The sequence below is a fragment of the Protopterus annectens genome, chromosome 10.part0 (genome assembly GCF_019279795.1).
Source record: "Protopterus annectens isolate FY-2018-M chromosome 10.part0, PAN1.0, whole genome shotgun sequence".
In the NCBI taxonomy this organism is placed as follows: Eukaryota; Metazoa; Chordata; order Ceratodontiformes; family Protopteridae; genus Protopterus; species Protopterus annectens.
In genome coordinates, this window is record NC_056744.1 from 1,677,319,627 (window position 1) to 1,677,341,169 (window position 21,543).

Consider the following 21,543-nt stretch of genomic DNA (forward strand, 5'->3'; position numbering starts at 1 on the left):
GGTTTAAAAATCAGTTCAAACACATTTTGTTGGTGTTTGGTACCAGTTCTAGTGCTATTTTTTGGTTAGTAATGATTTGACCATTACTGAAATGGTTATGGACATTTTTCTAAAGAATAATTTTATGTTCCCTGAAGAGGCATATTTTAAGCAAAAATCAGGTGTAGCAATGGGTGCAGCTAGAGTTCTGTTATACACCAATTTAGTACTGACAGAGTGGGATTCTTTGTAAATACTAAACAGCAAATTTTGTTCACACATTAACCTGTATGCAAGATACCAAGACAACATTTTTATATTATGGGCAGGTGATCAGTCAACTTTAGATGAGTTTTTTAAAGCCTTAAATTGTTCTACCAGTTTTTTTTAATTTTCTTATGGATTTTCTAAGAAAAGCATTCATTTTTTAGATGTCAAACTGTATAAAGACAATGTTTTGAGAGCATTTCATTCTACAATTTACAGGAAAAACATTTTCCAACAGTTATATGCATTGCTTCAGAGGTCATTTGTTTTTCTTTTTCAGAAGAAGGCTACTGTTAAAGGGCAGATGATTAGAATGCTGAGAATGATTTCAGACAATTATTTATTTGAGAAAAACTCAGAAATTAGAACAGACATTTTTGGCAAGGGGTTACCCCAAGAAAAGTTATACATAAATGCCGAGAACTTGTTTGTTCTAAGAGAAGCTTCAACTACCAGCCTATTCTTGTAAGTTTAAACTACCAGCCTATTCTTGTAGACAAGTCTCTTTCATTGAAGAAAAAGAACACTGTAACATTAGTACAGCTTTTATTTGTACATTTACAAATAAAGTTAAGGATGTTAGAAAAGTACTACTAAAGAACTGGAAAAGAAGCTTCTCAGAAGAATTTTTAAAACTGCATTTTGAACCAAAAAGTATTTTAAGAGGAGTTAATATTAAGCAAAGTTATGAGTCTTTGCCTAGATCAGTCAACATTACCAAATGTAAAATGAATAAATGCAGTAGGTGCAAATAATGTCGCAATATATTAGACACTAAAAGTATCTTTAAGAATTACCACAGCAGTTTAACTTAACCTGGTAAGTTTGACTGCAATACCAAGGCAATTGTTTATTTAAGTCAATGCATCTCTGGTGATGCATTCCATGTAGGCAAGACCGAATGCCAATTAAAGAAATGTAGCTTGATATTAAGAAAGGTAACCTTAACAGTACATTTTGTAAACATTCTGAGGCATGCAAGAATTCTGGGCACTATCTTGAGATATCAGCAAAATGCTATAAAACACTTAACAATCCTTTATATAGTTTTTGTAACTACTGTACATATTGTTTTTTATTGAGTGTATTGTTCTTTGTGTTCCATTTTTAAACAGATCTAAGTTATTAATGAACTAACACTTCTGTTTGTTCATTTAAATCTGGATATGTTGGTAATATGGTTTTCTGATGAAGTTCTGGTAATATGAAAAGAACAAAAGCACTAAACATTTGTTTTGGTTGTTGGCAATCTTATTTTGTGAAATGGTTCTTGGTGTTTTGCTGTTTGTTTTGCCTTTTGCTTCTTCTAAGTCTATCTTTTAGTTTTATGTATGGGTCCTGCATACTTTTATCAACCAGAGGAGAAGATGTGCACAGTAATAAAGAGTTGAAGGAATTTATCTGGGAGGGGAAGAAGGCAAACGTTAAGTGGTATACGTTGATCTTTCCAACAGAATAAGGTGGTTTAAGTTTACCCGATTTGAAGGGATATTTTAGAGCTACACAGTTAAGGCTGATATGCATAACACAAACAGACAATTCTAATTCTAAATGGAAAGGGATGATGATGAAGCAAGGGGGAGGTTAAAAAATAGAGAGTGTGGGTTTTGGATGCAGAACCTTTAGGAGAATAATAACCATACAGAATATTATATTTGTAAAGTATCTCCCAAGGAATTCTATGAACTAAGCCAGCATGAGAATGGATAAAGAAGATTTTGCCAATAGGGATGACTGCAAGTAGGGGTGCAAAAATAGGCAAGAGGGGGCTGGGATTTACTGGTGAAACTTGGCAAAGGAACCAAAACATTGGGAGCAGATAACTAAATCAGGAAAGGTAATAAAGTGGTATGGGACAAAAAAATCTGTATTTCAGGCTAGAGACTGCCTTCCCTATCAGGGATACATACTAGAGTACAAGCAAAGAGAAAGGGATATGGGAATTTTAAGTGAAAGACCTGCTTTGGTAGAGTTTTTAGATGAATATAGAACAGGTACAGCTTTTAATAAAGGACAATTGGTAGGGCATATAAAATATTACATGATAACTGATCCTGGGAATTATCGACCTATTAGCCTGATCTGCAAGGCCATAGAACGTTCATCATGGAACTCATAAACAAAGACAGTGGTAACCCTCAAACTCTGGATCCCACCCAGTTTGGGTTTGTGAAAGGCAGATCATGCCTCCTGAACCTGATCGACTTCTTTGAGGCAGTCACCAAAGCTGTGGATGAGGGTAAGGTGGTTCACACAGCCTATCTTGACCTCGCCAAGGCTTTCGATATCATCCCCCATTCTGGAATTATAGCTATACTCACTAAACTAGGTATAAATCCCTATGTCACAAGATGAGTTGCCAACTGGCTCACTGACAGAACCCACACTGTAAAAGTTGCAGACTCCAAATCTGACCTCAAGGCAGTGACAAGTGGAGTGCCACAGGGTTCCGTCCTGGGACCTCTCCTGTTTGGTATCTACTTCTCTGAAGTACAGAAGGCCTCTGGCTGACGAAGTTCGCAGATGACTGCAAACTAGGAGCCATAGTCAAGTTCCCAAATGATGTGGACATCCTACAGAAGGGCTTCACTGAGACAGATGCTTGGTGTCAGAGCCATGGCATCAAGCTCAATGCCAAAAAGTGCAGTGTCATCCCCTTTGGTAAAAACTCTGCACCCATGAACTACCACATAGGCAGCAATCTACTTAACACCAAATGCGTGATAAGAGACCTTGGCACCCAGGTGGACATTAGTCTCTCCTTTGATAGTCACATTGCCACAGTATTCAGGAGGTCCTTCTACGTGGCACACCTCATCATAAAAGGGTTCTCATCCAGGAAAAAAGAGGTCATTGTCCCCTCTACTCATCACTCATTAGAACCATTGAGTGCAATGCCACTTTTGGAATGTACCTCACAAGACATCTGCAGCAACTGGAAAGGCCACAGAAGTACCTCACAAAGAGGATTACTGGCCTCAAACAAATGCCCTACACTGACCGCCTCAAAAAACTCCAGCTTTACTCCGTAGCATATCGCCTACTCCGAGGTGATCTCTGCCTGACATATAAAGCAATGTCAAACCTACAGCTGTTGTTATTTCCCTGTGCCCCTGTTGAATAGAGCCACCAATGTGATCCCCAGGGTGTATTTCCTATTTCCCATCCACTTATCAAGATTTTTCTTGAAGAGTGCTGATGAGGAACTTTGCTTGACATAGATGGCTAGCTTGTTCTGGAGTATGGGAAGTTTCTGGGACACAAATCTATCCCTCCAGCATGTACTGTTTATTGTGGTGACAAGGTCTAGGTCCCTAGAGCGTGTAGCTCAGAGGGATTGGGATTTCTTTAGGTGTAGCATATCAACAGCTCTGGGTTTGACATAGTTTTATATGTTAGGCAGAGATCACCTTGGAGTAGGCGACATGCTACCGAGTAAAGCTGGAGTTTTTTGACACAGTCAGTGCAGGGTATCTGTTTGAGACCAGTAATCCTCTTTGTGAAGTACTTCTGTGGCCTTTCCAGCTGCTGCAGATGTCTTGTGAGGGACATTCCAAAAGGGGTGTTGAACTCTATACTGGGCCTAATGAGTGTCGAGTAGAGGGGAACATTGACCTCTTTTTTTCCTAGATGAGAACCCTTTTGTGATGAGGTGTGCCATGTAGAAGGATTTCCTGACTACTGTAGTGATGTGATTATCAAAGGAGAGACTACTGTCCACCTGAGACCCCAGGTCTCTTATCACACATTTGGTGTTAAGTTTACTGCCACCTATGTGATAGTTCATGGGTACTGAGTTTTTAACAAAGGGGATGACAATGCACTTTTTGGCATTGAGCTTGAGGCCATAGCTCTGACACCAGTTATCTGTCTCAGTGAAGCCCTTCTGTAGGATGTCCACATCATTTGGGGACTTAACTATGGCTCCTAGTTTGCACTCATCTGCGAACTTCGTTAGCCAAAGGCCTTCTGTGTTAGCCTGTACTTCAGAGAAGTAGATACCAATCAGGAGAGGTCCCAGGACTGAACTCTGTGGTACTCCACTTGTCACTGTTTTTGAAGTCAGGTTTGGAGTCTGCAACTTTTACAGTGTGGGTTCTGTCAGAGAGCCAATTGGCAACCCATCTTGCGATGTAGGGATTTATACCTAGTTTAGGGAGTTTAGCTAGAATTCCAGAATGGGGGATGGTGTTGAAAGCCTTGCCGTGGTCAAGATAGGCTGTATGAACCACCTTACCCTCGTCTACAGCTTTGGTGACTGCCTCAAAGAAGTCGATCAGGTTCAGGAGGCATGATCTGCCTTTCACAAACCCGAACTGGGTGGGGTCCAGAGTTTGGAGGTTACCAATGTCTTTGTTTATGAGTTCCATGATAATACATTCCATGGCCTTACAGACCAGGCTCATCAGACTAATCAAGCGATAGTTCCCGGGATCAATGGTGGTTCCTCCTTTGTGGAGTGGGATAACTGTTGCTGTCTGCCATTCACTGGGCACAAAGCCTGATGTGAGACTATGATTGAACATGGTGCTTAGGTGGGGGGCCAGTTCATTCTGACGTTCATGTAAAATGCAGCCTATGATGCTGTCCAGTCCCATGGAAGGTGCGTTTTTGGCTTTAGAGAGTGCAGCTTTTACCTGTGTAGTTGTGATTATAGGGACTCTGCATTCTCCCTGTATGGATATGGGCCTTTTAGGTGGTGAGAGGGGGTAAAGTTAGCACTGAACCTATCTGCTAGGATGATGGCAATATCAGCTGGTTCTGTAATTGTCATGCCATTGTGCTGTAACTCAGAGCAGATCTGGGTGTTGCCATTGAGATTCTTGACATAGCTATAGAATGCTTTGTTTTTGTCCCTAGTATCAGTGTCAATTTTGTTTTCGTAGCTAGCTTTGGAGGATCTTATACAGGATCTCAGCTTCTTACTGAGCCTGATCAGGGAACTCCTCCACTCATGGGATTTTACTCTCTTTTGCAACAGTTTCTTCTTTCTGTTGTAGAGTTTGTTTATGGCAGGGGACCACCAGATTAGCTTCCTGTTTTTGGAGGTCAGCGTCTTGGTTCTGATTGGGATAGCATGATCCATGCACTCATGTAAGTGCTTATAGAGTGCATCTGTGTAGGATTCAGCAGCTGTAACTGTACTGTCCATCTGCATGGGTGTCATGAAGTTCGCCACTTCTGTCTTAAGAAGAATGAAGTTGGTTTTGGAGAAATTTTTTTACCGTGATTTCCTTAATGGGGGATGGGGGACGGGATGTGGAGGGTCTATATCATAACACAGAAATTTCAAAACTTCGAATGTTGTAATATTGAATCCAAAACCTCGAAGAATGACAACAGCAAAGCCGTGGAACACTGAATTCTTTCCCAGGGAAAGAATTCGGAGGGCCGTTTCCGCGGCTTCGCTATTTCCTCCACTGTTGTGCGATCTCAGAGTTGGTATATTTAAGTAGGGGGGTGTGGGGGGCAAAGCCCCCACATTAGAAATAGTTTGTAGTGTTTGTGTGTTTCATGTTTTGTGCTGGAACAGCAATTTTTTTTCCCAGTAGAAAAAAAATCGCTGTTCTCAGTCTTTGGGGCTTTTAGCTTTCATGGTTTTGGGTTCAATATTATAACATTCGATATTATGATGTAGACCTGGATGTGGATATCTAGGGTGATTAGCTTATGGTTGGATCTGACCAACGAGGAGTTGACTTCAGGTGTGGAACACCAGTCACTCATGTTGGTAATGACTTGGTCAATGATATTGTTGCCTCTGGTTAGGGTGTGGATAAGCTGATCCAAGGTATTGGAATTTATGAATTCCAGAAAGGGTTGAGTGAAGGAGTTGGTACATAAGTAGTTTTCCCAGTTAATGATGGGGTAGTTGAAATCGCCCATTATTAGGGTGTTTGGTTGAACCCTAATATTTTCCAGTATATCAAGAAAAGAAGAATGGGAATCCTGGGGCATGGTGGGGGATCTGTAGCAAGCTACAATTTGGATTGCAGTCTTGCCCAGAGTTAGTTGATGCATTATGCTGAGCAACTATCCTGGAGGTGTGGATATCCTTAATGAATATGGACACACCTCCCACTTTGGTATTCCAGTCCAGGTTAGGTGGCCGAAAAGTGTGGTAGGAGTTATAGCCTGGCAATGCAGGAGTGCTTTCTGGAGCCTTGAACCAAGTCTCAGTCACTGCACAGATATTGATGTTCTCCATTTTAAGAAGTGCATTTTGAGGTTTAGACTTCTAGCATTGAGTAGCATTACCCTCAGTTTTTGCTTGCCTGTTCCTGTTATGGTGGTGAATTTGTCATTTGAACCTTGCCTAGAAAAGGCACTATAGGGGCAGCAAGAGCCTTAGCCAGTATCCGGAATCCCAGGGGTGACAGGTGCAGGCCATCTCTGGTAAAGCATTGTGGTCTGTCGACCATGTCGTCCCAATCAGACAGATACTGGATCCCCTTAGAATGACACCAGAAGCTTAGCCAATTGTTGAAGTCAATCATTTTGTCCTTGTACTGCAGTATCATTCTGGGAAATAGCAGGATGCTACTCAGGGCTAGGGTCATACCTGCCTGGGCTACAAGATCGGAGAGCTCTTCCATGTCTTTTTTCATGTAGTCCAGGAAGGTACATCTCGGGTCATTCACACCAACATGGACAATGACAGAGTCATATTTGTACTTGTTGTGGAGTGACCTGAGTGCATGGGTTATGTGGCAGATCCTGGCACCTGACAGGCAACTGACAGTAACCTTCTCCTTGTTTAGCCTGGTGAGTGGGACATCAGTGTACCTGACTATAGAGTCACCTATGACTAGTTTCTTGGGTACATTGTTTTGCCTTATGGGCTGTGGTTGAGTGGCATATGAGTCTGTGGGCTATGTGTCATTTGGGTTGTGATGGGGGTGGAGGTTGCTTGCGTTTCTGCTTTGGTGGTCTCTGTTGCTTGAACAGATTATTACTGAGAGCCTCTGTGAATGTTTTAGTGTTTCTATGTGTGGATTTTGGTAGTGTATGTTTAGTGGGACTATGTGATGAGTGTGATGTGGTGCAAGTGTTTACCTTCTCCTCTTAGCTGTCAAGTTCAGTCTTGGTTGGAGAGAGCTTTATCTCCAGTTTGGCTAGATTAGTGCATTTCTCACAGGCTGTGGTGTTGGGTGGTAGGAGGAGGGGGCTGTCTGTGTACATGAGGCAATTGCTACATTGCCCCAAGATGCCTAGATTCATCAGACAGACAGGAGAGAGAACACTGGGAACTGACCCTTGGACATGCTTGAATAAAAAAACTACTTTCCTCTAGACAAGTGAAGAAAGTGAGTATAAGAGCTGTTTTTCTCTAAGCAAGGGAGGAAAGTAAGTACAAAAACTGTTTTCCTCTAGGTAAAGAGGAAGGTTTAGTGCTTTAGTAATTTGTAGCTTATTTAGTGCTAAGAAGTTCTGAACAAATGCTGAACATGAATAAGCAAATTCAAGTGCTAAAACTAAGAATCTGTACCTGGACCTTGTGGTACATAGGCTACCTAGTGCTTATCACTCCCACTAATAAGCTAGAATGCTTCCCTTCAACACCGAAAGGCTTGGGGGGGGGGGGTCTCAGAAGCTTACAAGTAGTCCTGGATACAGCAAATCTGTATTTGGACTAGACTAGTTACAGGACAGGTGGGAAACAAGTGCAAACAGACTTTTAAACCAGAAGATTGAAAGAGATGGAAAAAAACTGCCCAAACGACCAATAAACTACAATTTCTGGGCCAGAAACCACTCTTGTGGCAGATAGGATACCTTGTATTTACCACTCCCACTGATAAGCTAGAAGGATTCCATCCAACAAAGAAAGACTTGACGGCAGGGGGGGGGGGGGCTTAGAAGCTTACAAGTAGTCCTGGATACAGCAAATCTGTATCTGGACTAGACAAGTTACAGGAAAGGTCGGAAACAAGTGCAAACACAGACTTTTAAACCAGAAGATTGAAAGAGATGCAAAAACTGCCCAAACGGTGAATAAACTACAATTTCTGGGCCAGAAATCACTCTTGTGGTAGATAGGCTACCTAGTGCTTACCACTCCCACTGATAAGCTAGAAGGCTTCCCTCCAACACAGAAATGCTTTGGGGGTTCAGAAGCTTACAAACAGTCCTGGTTACAGCAAATCTGTATCTGGACTAGACTAGTTACAGGAAAGGCAGGAAACAAGCTTAGAAAAAATGTTTATTTATTTACTTTTTTTTGAAAGTGGAAAGGGAGAAAGGAGAAGCATAAGATAATTCAAAATTAGGGATCTAAGTGGCTTGCCCTTCACAAATGTTCTCTTTGTATCAGGTAAAGTGAGCTAGTGGCACTAGACTGGAATACAGCTGGGATAGAGCTGAACAGATGGGGCTGGTAGGAGTGTCTGAAGTCAAAATATGATCTCACTGTACTCAGTTGAGTGAGCAAATGAGATAGACCCAGGAGGAGTGTTCAAACACAAATTTACAGGAGGGGCGGGCAATTCCAAACCCACCAAGATTAATACCAAAACAAGAACAGTGAGGGTGGACGTGAAAATAATTGTAAACTCAGAGAGACCACAGTATTCTATGAAACCATTAAATAGAAAAATAAAAAACTACAGAGACACGGACACAATATTCAATGAAACAATTAGACAGAAAAATGCGATGCAGTACAATTTTTAACACTGCAAGTTTGTACTTAACTCAGCTAGTAATGCAGTTGATTGTACGTATGTAGCAGAAGCCAAACAACTCAGGTATTCAGCAGTAATAAATTCAAAGATATGTGACTCACTTATAAATACAGAGAAACCCTGTAGGCTAAGAGTTTAACACTGAATATCAATGGAGTGAAACACAATAGCTCCCACTAATTGCAGAGACAGAGAGAGACCACAGTATTCTATGAACCAATCAAATAGAAAAATAAATAACTACAGATAGACACCAACACAATATTCAATGAAACAATTAAATGGACAGAAAAATTAAATGCAGTACAATCATTGCAAGCTTTTACTTAACTCAGCCAGTAATGCAGCTGATTGTAGGTATGTAGCAGAAGCCAAACAACTTGGGTATTCAGCAGTAACAGTTAAACACATAGTTTTGTTCAACTGCAATTTGTATAAAAGCAGAAAAATACAAACACATTCACTCTCGTATCCCCTTGCTTTATTATCACTAAGATGTTGCTCCAAGGCAGAGAAAGAGTGATTAGTTGAAACAGAAGTAATCCTGCCTTGTTCTTTCTCTGAGATACTGTAACCTTACAGTAAACATATTATCAAGTTCTAGTTTACACACATTACTGCAATGAATGGAGAACAAAGAAATGTGAGCAAACAGGGCCTCAAGTAAGTATGCCTAAAGAAAGAAAAAATCAGGTTTCCAGATCCTAAAGGGCAGCCTAAGAAACCAGTGTGGATTACTCAAAGTGAGTGAAGATAGAATCTTATTAATATAAGGAGACGGACATGCATAACTTTGTGGTGCCCATTACATTTTGTCTCACTCTGACACCACAGAACAGTCTTTCTCATACTGACTCCATCCGTAAAGGACATAACTTAAAAATAATTCCACAGTATAATAATAGACAGCAAAAACATAATTCAGAACTGACATTACAGTATAATGGACTCCAAAAGCATAATTCAAAACTACCTTGAAATTATGTAAGATAATATACATATAAAATAATGCAAAAAAAAGGGAAACCTAGGAGCAGTGGTCTCTTAAATAACTCAGTATTGCACAGAATGCAGGTAGTAACTGTGGAAATCCCATTAGCATACTGTAGCCTTAACCTTCTGAGCTATATTGCCATGCTACCAGCCACAATGTAAATCATTGTATAACATGTGGGAAGACAATGCTGATGGGCCTGCAACTGGACTTTCTCCAGAATATTATTTCTGACAAAGGTATTTCCAGCACTGCAATATCCAATCCAGTTTCAGAGACCTAAATTCTAAGAACATAAAAAGATTGCTGGCCATGGTTTGCTGAGCACATTACCCAGTACTCTCAACTGTAAAATGGGACTATCGGGTCCTGGGCCTTCTTTACTCCTAACGTACTATCAGGTCCTGGGCCTTCTTGACTCCTAACGTACTATCGGGTCCTGGGCCTTCTTTACTCCTAACGTACTATCGGGTCCTGGGCCTTCTTGACTCCTAACGTACTATCGGGTCCTGGGCCTTCTTGACTCCTAACGTACTATCGGGTCCTGGGCCTTCTTGACTCCTAACGTACTATCGGGTCCTGGGCCTTCTTGACTCCTAACGTACTATCGGGTCCTGGGCCTTCTTCACTCCTAACCTACTATCGGGTCCTGGGCCTTCTTTACTCCTAACGTACTATCGGGTCCTGGGCCTTCTTTACTCCTAACGTACTATCGGGTCCTGGGCCTTCTTTACTCCTAACGTACTATCGGGTCCTGGGCCTTCTTGACTCCTAACGTACTATCGGGTCCTGGGCCTTCTTGACTCCTAATGTACTATCGGGTCCTGGGCCTTCTTGACTCCTAACGTCCTATTTTACCCTAATCCCTCCCTGTTTTTACCAGGCCTTGCATTCTCATTATTTTGTCAATATGGAGACACACAGTAACTCATTCATTCAATAAGACTTGTTTACATACATCTTCACCTTCTTATCCGGAAATCAGTTTCATGTGATTTTAGTCATGTACCTCGGGCACATCTCACCCATGTGTACACTAGTCACCTGCCTGCAAATGTACATCATGATACCCCTTCCATAGTGAGGCCCTGATTATACATTATAAAGCACAGAAATTAAAGTAACCCAACCCACAGAGAAATGAATCATTTAATCTACCCACCATGGTTCACTGATAAAAGTACTAAATTAATTTCCAAAAAAGTAATTACAAGAAGTTCAGCACAGCAATGATCAGAGAAACTGCAAGATTAGTTACAGCTCAGGATACTGACAAACTGAAAAGGGAACATCTAATTTTACTTTACATTTCCAAGGAGGGACACTGATCCCACCAGGGTATTATTTGACAAGCCTTTAGTTAAAAAAAAAAAAGTTCATTATAAACATTCCAGTTTATGACAATTTCTCTAAGTGACCTATCTGTTCTTAAATGTTTATTGTACAATTTAACATTCAAAGTAAACCAATATTCTAACATATACAGACATGTATAACATTTTATATATGCATAGATACATGCACACAAATTTCTAGTCACCGAGATATAACTCCTTGATTGGTTTTATTCATGAAAGGAGAGGTCACTACTTTTCTTTTGCATCTGTTTGTGTGTAATTTTGCCCGTGTGTCCATAATTTTGCCCCAGTGTGACCATTTGGACTTCCTGAATCTTACTGTGTCTCTAGTAATTCTAAAACTCTATTTGCTTAATCTCCTCTTATACCTTAATAACGTCTTCACATCTTTGGGGAACCTTCTCCTTCTACCTATGGGTAAATAGTGATTTTGTCTACTAAAAGAATCACGCTGTATAAGGCTCTAACTTGTCTTCTTCTGTATTTACCAGTATTTCTTGGTTTCCCTCCATGTTTTTTTTTCTGGGCTTCTGCTATCCAGTCTTGCCAAAGAACCCACACAGAGTTTCATACTCATCTGAGTTGTCCCATATACTGTTGTAAATGTTGAATCAATGTAGTTTTAAAAGCATTTCACTTATGCCAGTGGGCCTGTCACTGCACTACTAATCCTTTACTTGCTCCCTAAACCAACATTGAAACAAGTTTCCTGAAAAAAGGAGGCATCTCCAGTGCTTTAATTTAAATATGCATTCTTCTTTCAACTTTAGTGGAGTAGGGTCCCATACTATCAGCTTCATCTCCAACTCCACCACCCCATAAGCATGCTTGTTTAGTATCATAAACTTATGTACTCCAGAGTATCTATAATATACACAAGAAATCAGGTAAAGTGCAGACTGACCCATCTTGCCCATTATGTCACATGCTTAGGTAAACTGAACAAACTGCTTGACCTGTTTTGGCATAGAAAACCTCTTAGGCCTTTTGCTGACATCCCTAACATCCAAGACCAGTTCCAGTCTGCTGCTACAATTAAGGAACCCTTTAAATGTCATTTTGCTAATTAGCACCACCCTGAACTCTGTCCAAGCACAGGCAAGGGGCATATACACAGAGTATATAACTCCCCACCATGCCTTTAAAAGCAGCATATCTACCATCTTCATCTTCCAACTTTTCAAATAAATGGATCTGAATACCCTTTTAGTTAAAATTGTCACTTCCCTCTTCCTTACCACCTCATACCTGACCACTGCTAATAATTCATTTTACCCTCATTAGTTTCTTGACCTCTGCTTGATTTAAGTGCATTTCATGCAAACCAAGCATGATAAATGTAGCTTTACTTAAAATGGTATACACTTCAGTGCAATTAACTGGACCAACTAACCATTCATGTTCCATGATAAACTGTGCACCATCTCTCAGAAAGTTTAATCTTGTACAGCATACATGCCAATATCAGGCTCACCACTTCCAGCTTTTAAAGCAACACATTGATTAACTTTTCCATTATTCACCAACACACTTCCTTCATTAACCTCTTTCACCCCCCTCTCTGACCCTATCCTACATTATTTGGCTTTACCTTTTCAACTCCCATAAAGATGCTAACTGCAGTTCTGAAAAATTATTATAGATATAGATATTATGTGTTACCAGGAAATAAGGACAACTTAACATACAGAAACATTACAAAAGAAGTCTAGTTTTGTCCCATTTAATCTGCCAAAATGTGCAGTCTTTCAATAAATTGAAATACAGCAATCTTACAAGTTTGTATTTCCATGGTGCTTGGCACAGTATACACCACAATAACATACAAAGACAGTGATTGAAGTAATTTGCAAGCCACAGTGTTGTTTCCTTCCCATCTCCCCAGCTTACATGTAAATAACCACAGCAATCCAATTTTCATTCACATCACTGCTAGATATTGAAGTCAACAGTGTTTTTTGAAGACAGTACCTTTACTCCGTATATCCTCCAATTGCAGAGTCAAGTAAAGAGTACCACTTTTATACCATGTCTCACCACTTGGAAGCCCTCTTTACATTGGTATTTCTTTTTGGAAAAGGCTCAATAACTCACCTGCCTCTGTGAATCTGAGTTATCCTCAACACAGCATTCTTCTGCCTTGGTGACTGCCCTAGTACTCTGATCTACTGTGGCTTTCCTGGCATTGTCAGAAACCAAGAATGTCTTTGTTTCAGTGAAAACAAATGTCATGAAACAGGCAGGGTATACCAATTCAAACTTTAGTTTAAATGCTTTAACAGTTTCATAATATGAATAAACCTGTCTCTTTTTTGTTAGTGTTGACATTATAAAGTCCTCTTCACATAAAACTCTAACAGCTCCTACCAGCAACTTTCAACCTAGAGTCCAAATTGAGAACAATATTCTTTCATTTAGGTATATTGAGAAAAGAACAATCATTTCCTAGGACCACTTATATTAGAGTCCCTGAAACAAAAACTCAGTGCACCCTTTCAATAAATATCTCTATTTCATCCGTCCCAGTCAGACAGACAATGCATGCTTCATATACACAACTGGTGCATTTCTTGCAATTGTTTGTAAGCTCACAAGTTGCAAATTCTTTTCTTAGAGTCCTATCCACCATCTCTGCTATTCATCCCTCAAGCATTTTTGTTTTCCCTTGACTCTCTGCAGCACATGTTCCTAAGCATCTCACTTCACTTAGCAATCCCTCTATTGCATCTATGTGTGTCATTAATGCAGCTTCCACCTACTGCACAATTAATTCAGTGTTCTTTAACATGTTGTTGTGTCTTTCAGCTTTTTAATGATTGGCAGTAGATTTTTATGTGCACAACCTTCAATGAAGGTACACCCATTCACGCATGTCTCCACACAGAAGACGCTCTCTCTGCTATCTGTTAACTTTTCCAACAGTTCTTCTACAACTGCTTTACTGCTCAAAGCTTCTGTTGAATTTTCTACACTTTGGCCTTCCATTTCTGTTAGTCTGTGGGGGGAGCCTGCATGGAGATCAAGACTGCTTTTTATTTTTAGCTACTGCTTGGTTTCTCATGAATAGATCACAGACCATCTCCCTATTGGTAACTTCTTTTACTTCCACCAAAAGACTGAGGTTTTAGAAAATTACAGGGAAGAAAACATCGATTTTTAACTTACTGAGAAAGAGGAAGACATGACCCATGACTCACTGGCAGTCCACTGTTACTGGAGGTCCCTTCTCTTTTGTCTATCTTAATATATCTATCCATTTCTATTAAATCAAGAAGATGCTTCCTTAGATCATTCATTCTTGTCTGACAGTGTCCTCTTTACTGTTTCTTGCTCTTCCCCTGCTGTGTAGTCTAACTGATCTGTCAATCAAGTCTCTTTCTGAAGGTTAAAAACAATTGCTTTATATTGACCCTTTTCTAAATGTGTCCTAGTCTGAAGATTTATTAAGGCATCATGTTTGGATATTACCTGCATGAAAGTATCCAGGCAAAACCCTTTGCTTCAAAGCTGGTTTAACAGTTCAGTTCTTATTTGCTGTTTTTTTCACATCACTAAATGTACTTGTTCTCGATAAAATCCACTTTTTTAAATTCTTTTTTACTGGAAAGTTTGAAGATGCAGTTGCAATACTTGTTAATTAAGCTTTCTTTTCTGCATATATATTACACAATATCAGATCTCATCTGCTTTTCAAAGTCCATGTTCCTTTTGTACAAATTTGGATAGCCACTTTTTTTGTTCTTTTTCTCAGTTTCATCTTTTTCTAGATGGTCTAATATTTCTTTATCTGGGTATTGTTTTGTTCTTATCTTCTCTAGTATAGATCTTAAAGTTTTACTTGTTTTTAACAGTTTTTGTGATACAAATATTTTTCTTTCAATAGCTTTCTTGTTTTCATTGTACATCCCCTGTGTAGAACTGCTGGATTTGCTACATAACAAAAGCAATAAATAATCTCTATATCCTAAGAGTTCACTTTATTCTGTCTATTCCTCCTGACCTATTATTTATTTATGTATTTTTTACCATTTGTTACTTCTGCCACAATTGGGGTGCTCACACCATGTAAAGAATGTTTCTGTTTTCTGAGGATTCTACACAGTCCTTTTTTCCAGTCTTGGCACCAATACTTATGACAAAAGTGGCTCTTTTTATCCTGTCACGTGTGTAGCTTTTTCTAACCTGTCTTTCTCTATGATATATAAAACAGACTCTATATCAGTATCAGCATTATCATGGTGCAGTTTTATTAAAACAAAGTCCACATGTAAAGGTATCTTCTTAAGTTTGAGGATGAATTGAGTTCCACCACACTTAGTCTCCTTTTCTTGATTTTTCCACTTATTCATTAGTACCCCAATTCCATCTCTCCATTATGACTCAACTTAATTTTTCAAAATGCTTAGATTTTCTTTACATACCTTAATGGAAATAGACCCTGTCCTTAAGTCAGGGCACACAAAGTTCGTGAAAGCTGTAATGTTTTAGAATTGCCTCATTTACATATGATAGTAGATTCTTTTTTATTAGTTCTGTCACTCCTAGTACTACTGGAATTGTCCAGGTTTCTGCCTTTTGTATTGCTGCCATTTCTACTTGCAAATCCTTATATTTTAATGTCTTTGTATCTGTTTGTACATAATACACTGTAATCACCAAGTGTAGCAATTTCAGTGATCAATGTGACTTTTGTCTCTTTCTTCGTTTGTTTTACAGAACTTGCATTTGCCTGCTTGTCTGTTTTCAATGGACTTTGTAAACCAATGTATACATAGTCTTCTCTCCTGGGCCAACATTATTAATCATTCATGTTCTGGCTTCAACTCACTTCTCCATAACCATTCCTTTCCCAAATATTGGTCAGCTCGAGGTTGTTCCAGGAGATTTCTGTACTTGCCACTACATTTGTTAAATTTCCATTTTTTCCTTCTTATCTGACCCTTTTCCTTTTATATTTCTTTTGTTTTTGACACATTCAATTGCTGTCTGATTTATGTCTATGTCTAATTTGATTTACATTGCCACTTGATTCTGAAATGCTTCTGCAAAGATGCCATCATAGACTTCTCCTCATGTTTTAAAACTTTCAGTATGTTTGGATATGATGAGGTCAGCAGATATGCATGTAGTCCCATGACAACAGTTCTATACATCCAGTCAATTTTGAGAGGCCAATAGCTCATTCACAGCAAGGAATATATCATCTTGGTATACACTGATTATTATATATCATTTGATAAGCATGAACCATTTTTCTTGTTTTGTGCTTAACTGATTCAATATTTTTGTGGCCAATCAATCACCCCAAAGCTATAACTTCCATCAGGAAAAGTATAGGATTGAAAGCTTGAACTTTATTTGTAGATATTAAGACATTTCTTTGAATTTTAGATTGTTGATGTATTCCTTGCTGAGCTTTATTCTCATTTGTTCAGGATTTATTGCAGAACCTCCATCAATTCCCAAATGTTTAAACATCCTTCCTACTCAAGTGCTGTTATATCACACTCCTGTCCCATGTTGATAGTTTCTTGATGCTGCAGCTTTCATTTTTTTTTCAAATCTTACCTTTGCACACTTACAAAGACCAAATGTCATTTTTAGGATATCTGAAAAATGTTTAACCATTTGTAGTTATGCTTTCAAATCCTCATCTGATGAGCTATACAAATGTATGTCATTCACAAAAAGCATGAGAAGGTTTTAAAACAAGGTTATTAAGTAAAAAGCTTAATGTGTTAAGAACAGAAGAAAAGGAATGACAAAGAATCACCCTGGAGTATCTCCTTTTGAATTTTTATCCCTGGGATAATAATTTGTTCTTTGTCATGGCCTAACTGCAAAGTGATTTTCCATTATTTCATGGTCACTGCAATGTAACTGGTCAATGTAGGGTGCATCTTATGCATCTGTAAGTATTCCATTATCCTTGAATGTGGGATACTGTCAAATGCTTTTCTGTAATCTATCCATGCCATACTTAAATTTTCCCCCTTTTTTACAACTTTTTATTATGGCTTTATTTAGCAACAAGTTATTCTTTGTTCCATATGACTTTGCAATAACTGATATATTTTCTAAATGATTATATTTGCTGTCTGCGTCAAATCCGGTATTTAATTTGTATGTTGTCAGAAGGCAAGCTATTGGTATACAGTTTTTAGGATCGGTTGCAGGTTCACTCTTAAGAAGTATAATTTTTCCTATTGTTAACCAGATTGGTGTCTGTTAAGGATGTGTCTATAAGTAATTCACAATCAGGGCTGAATCTTGGTGTACAGATGTTAATACCTTTAACCCAAAATTGGTAATGCATCTCAACCAGTGTTTTCTATTGAAGAACTTTTCATAAGTTGGTCTCAATTTCTATGGTTGTTACTTTATCCTATTTACTATCATCTACATTACAGCTCTTTACCATCTCTTTTAATTCTTCCATCCATTCTATTCATGTTCAACAGGGTCTTCATAAATGTTTTTTCCAAAATATACCTACTGCAATTGTGCTTCTGTTCCTTTTGCTTTGTTTCTCAATTCTGTATAAAGCCTTTCTGGATCATTAATGAATTGTTTAATTTGTACTTCATCTTTATCTAAATTTATTTTTAGTTTATTATAGGAAGTAGTGCATGATAACTTTTGGTCTGTTTTGATACTCTGCATTGCTTTTACCACATCTGTCTTTCTAAGTATTTTAGATTATCTGTTCCTGTTTCTGTATTCTTCTAACATCAATACTTCTTTTCCTAACTGCTTTATAGCTTTCTCTATTCAGTGCTTTCATGGCAGCATTTTACTTGTTCCACTCCTTTCCTTTGTAACTCTACATTTCTGTGGTAACCTTTTATGCTTTACTGGTTTAGACTCATGGTAATCTATCATATTTCTGTTACATGACATGAATTTTTATTAGTTGACCTACAAAGTAATATATTCTGTTTGTTTTTGTAACATCACATGAATTTCTCTTAATAGTCCTGATTACTGTGTGCATCTGTCTTACCAGATTTTTAACATTTTGGATCATATTTACTTTCTGTAATTCAATTCTTACATCTATCTTATCAGGTCTCCAGTAAACAACTAGGTCTTCCCTTAGATCATTTTCTTCTGGACTAACAGCATCTTCTGTTCTCCCTTTTTCCTGTGAGTATTCTACAAAAAGTTCCACAACACCTTCCTGTGACATATCCTCTTCAGATGCACCCTGCTTCATCTGTGGGTCACTCATATGAAGACCCATTAGCCTATCAATCCACAACATTATCTGCATCAGAGTGGCCATTGTTTCCTCCTCCTACCCTTGCTGAGTACTTTCAACTGGCCTTTTGTACCAGTCTCCAGCAGGAGGCTCCAGAACATTACCATGTGGCAAATCTGCAGATGCCTCCTGCCCCACCTGCTGCTTCTTAGTCCAGGGACCCATTGTCCTATCATGCTATGACACAGCCTGTGTTGGAGTCTCCACACAAAACTCATCACTTCCCAAATATTCCATAACTTTAGTATCTAGATACTTAACTTCTACCTTAATTTCTCCAAGTATTTTGGGTTTCTAATACAATGATAGAAATGGACCCCATTCCTAAGTCAAAGTACTACTAAAGTTCATGAAATTAGTACTGTTTGAATCTTTCATGTTAACCAAAAGTGGTGTTCGCAGTACCCACAACGTGCTCAGAACTGGGTCTTCAATTGATATGGAGTTACATGTAGCAGTAGCCTATCTAAACAAGACTGCAATTTTTTTTATGAGACCCATTACTACTGGTACTACTGGAACTGTCTGGGTATTGCGCTTCTACACTGCCCTCATTTCTGCCAGCAAATCCTGATATTTTACGACTTTGTCTCTCTCTTTGTACATAAGACAATGTTTTCACTGGGTGTAGCAATTTCAATCATAAATGCTACTTCTGTCTTCTTTTCAAGGACTACTATCAATGCTTCTCAGCTACTTCAATACTGCAATGTTTGCACAATTCCCAATGCAAATGTCTTGCCACATTATTATGCCTTTCAGTATAAAGACCCTCTGCCATACTGTATCATACCCAGCTCTTCCACCTGCTCAATGGACTTTGTAAGCCAACATGTATGCAGTCCACTATCCTGGGACACAAATATTACTCTTTTGGTTTAAATTCACCTATCCTTATTCATTCCTGCATCAGATCCTGACTGACTTGAGGTTGTTCCAGGAGTTTTCTGTGCTTGGAACTGTATTTATGTGTTTTCCACATGTCTTCCCTGCCTTCTCATCAGATCTTTCTCTTTATATTCTTTCTTTTCCTTTTTGGCACTTTCAGTTGCTGCCTAATTTTTCTCTACTTCTGGCCTGGTTTCCATTACTGCTTGGCACCGATATGCCTCTGCTGAACTAAGCAAGGAGGTCATCTTAGACTTAATCTCTTCATGGTTTAAAACGTTCACTACATTTGGATCTGATGAGGTCAGCAGATATGTATGCAGTTCTAGGATTGCAGATCTATACATGTAATCAATTTTGAGGAGACCCATACCTCCTTCAGCACAAGAAATATACAGTCTTGGTATACACTGATTTTTATATATTGTTTGATAAGTGTGAAGCATTTTTCTTCTTTTCCTGTCAAACTGATCTTTTGGGGGTAGTCAATCACCAAAAGTATAAATAAGAACAGGAACAACAAATTTGTTTATAGATTGGACTTTGTTCCCAGATGTTAGGGCTGTTTTCAGTATTAATTTTAGTCTTCTAAAATATTCCTTACTGTGTTTTGTTCACATTTGTTCATGCTTTATTGTCCACCCTTCATCAAGTCCTAAATATTTATACACTCCCTCCTGCTCGAGTTCTTTATATCACATTCCTGTTCCAGATTGATATTTTCTTTATGCTGCAACTTTCCTGCTTTACATGTTACTTTTGCACATGTATGAAGACCAGATGACATTCTTATATCATCTGAGAAAGTTTTGACCACTTCCAGTTGTGCTTTCAGCTCTTCATTTTATGAAGTGTACAGTTTTAAATTATCCACAAAAAGAAGATGAGAAATCTTTACACTTTGTTGTTTTCTGGGAGACAATTTGTAACCATGACCAAATCTGTCAAGTAGATGGCTTAATGGATTATGGATAATACAGAAAAGCAGCAGCATCAGAGAGTCACCCTGGAATATCCCCCTTCGACTTTTTTATCCCTGGGATAACAATTTGTCCTTTATCATGGCTTAGCTGCAAAGTGGACTGTCACTGTTTCATAGTCACTGTAATGTAATTGATCGATGTAGGGTGTATCTTGTACATCTGTAAGCACTCCTTTATCTATGAATGTGGGATGCTGTCAAAAGCTTTACTGCAATCTATCCACACCATACTTAGTCATAATGGTTTAGTTTAAAAAGGAGAAGACTCCAACAGACGATCTTTTGTTCCATACAACTTTCTTTTGTTACCCTGTTGTTCTATTGCCATGATTGAGTCTTCCTCTAAATGACTGTAATAAACTCTTTCGGCATCAATTCCAGTGTACAGTTTATACATCGCTGGAAGGCATGTTATTGGTCTATAGTTTTTAGGACAGCTTGCAGGTTCACTCTATAGGAAGAGTATAAATTTTCATGTTGCTAACCAGGTTTGTTTCTGTTTGGGGTGCATATATAAGTAGTACTTACTCAGGGCTAAATCTTCATGTAAAGATGTTAATACTTTTAGCCAGAAGTTAGGTATAGTATCTGGGCCTGGGGTTTTCCAGTTAGGAGCTTTTCTTAATTTTATTTCAATTTCTCTTGCCGTAACTTCATCCCATTTCATAGCTGCATTTGAACTTCTTACTGCTTTTTCCACATCTTATGCTCCATAGATATTTCTCCAAAATGTGTACATTTCTTTTTTGGTAGTATTCCTTTTGCTTTTTTCAATTCTCTATACAACTTTTTTGGGTCATCAATTAATTTCTTATTTTGCACTATTCCTTTATATTTATCTTCACATCTTCTAGGATTTTCTGACTGTGCTATTTTTACTTTATTATTTGCAATAGTGTATGCTAGATCCTGTTCTGTTCCAATATTATGCATTGCTTTTATCATGTCTAACTTTCTTTTTTTGATCTGTTCCCGCTTCTCTACCCTTCTAACAGTGACACTTTTTGTTTTAATTGTTTTATAGTTTTCTCTGTTAGCTGCATGGTAATATATCTGATTTACTGGTCTTATCTCACATAAATTTCTGTTAATAGTCTTTACTACAGTGTTTATTTGTTTTACCAGGCCCT

The 21,543-nt window shown here is 38.6% G+C and overlaps 1 protein-coding gene across 1 annotated transcript in view; it reads right to left on the reverse strand.

Annotated features, from left to right (window-relative positions):
- LOC122814413 (zinc finger protein 729-like) overlaps positions 1-21,543 on the reverse strand; it is a 1,138,085-nt gene that overhangs the window by 265,734 nt on the left and 850,808 nt on the right. Inside the window, exon 4 of the mRNA XM_044086996.1 lies at positions 18,286-18,498. Coding sequence (XP_043942931.1) covers positions 18,286-18,498 — 213 coding nt within the window. The remainder of the gene's footprint in view (positions 1-18,285; positions 18,499-21,543) is intronic.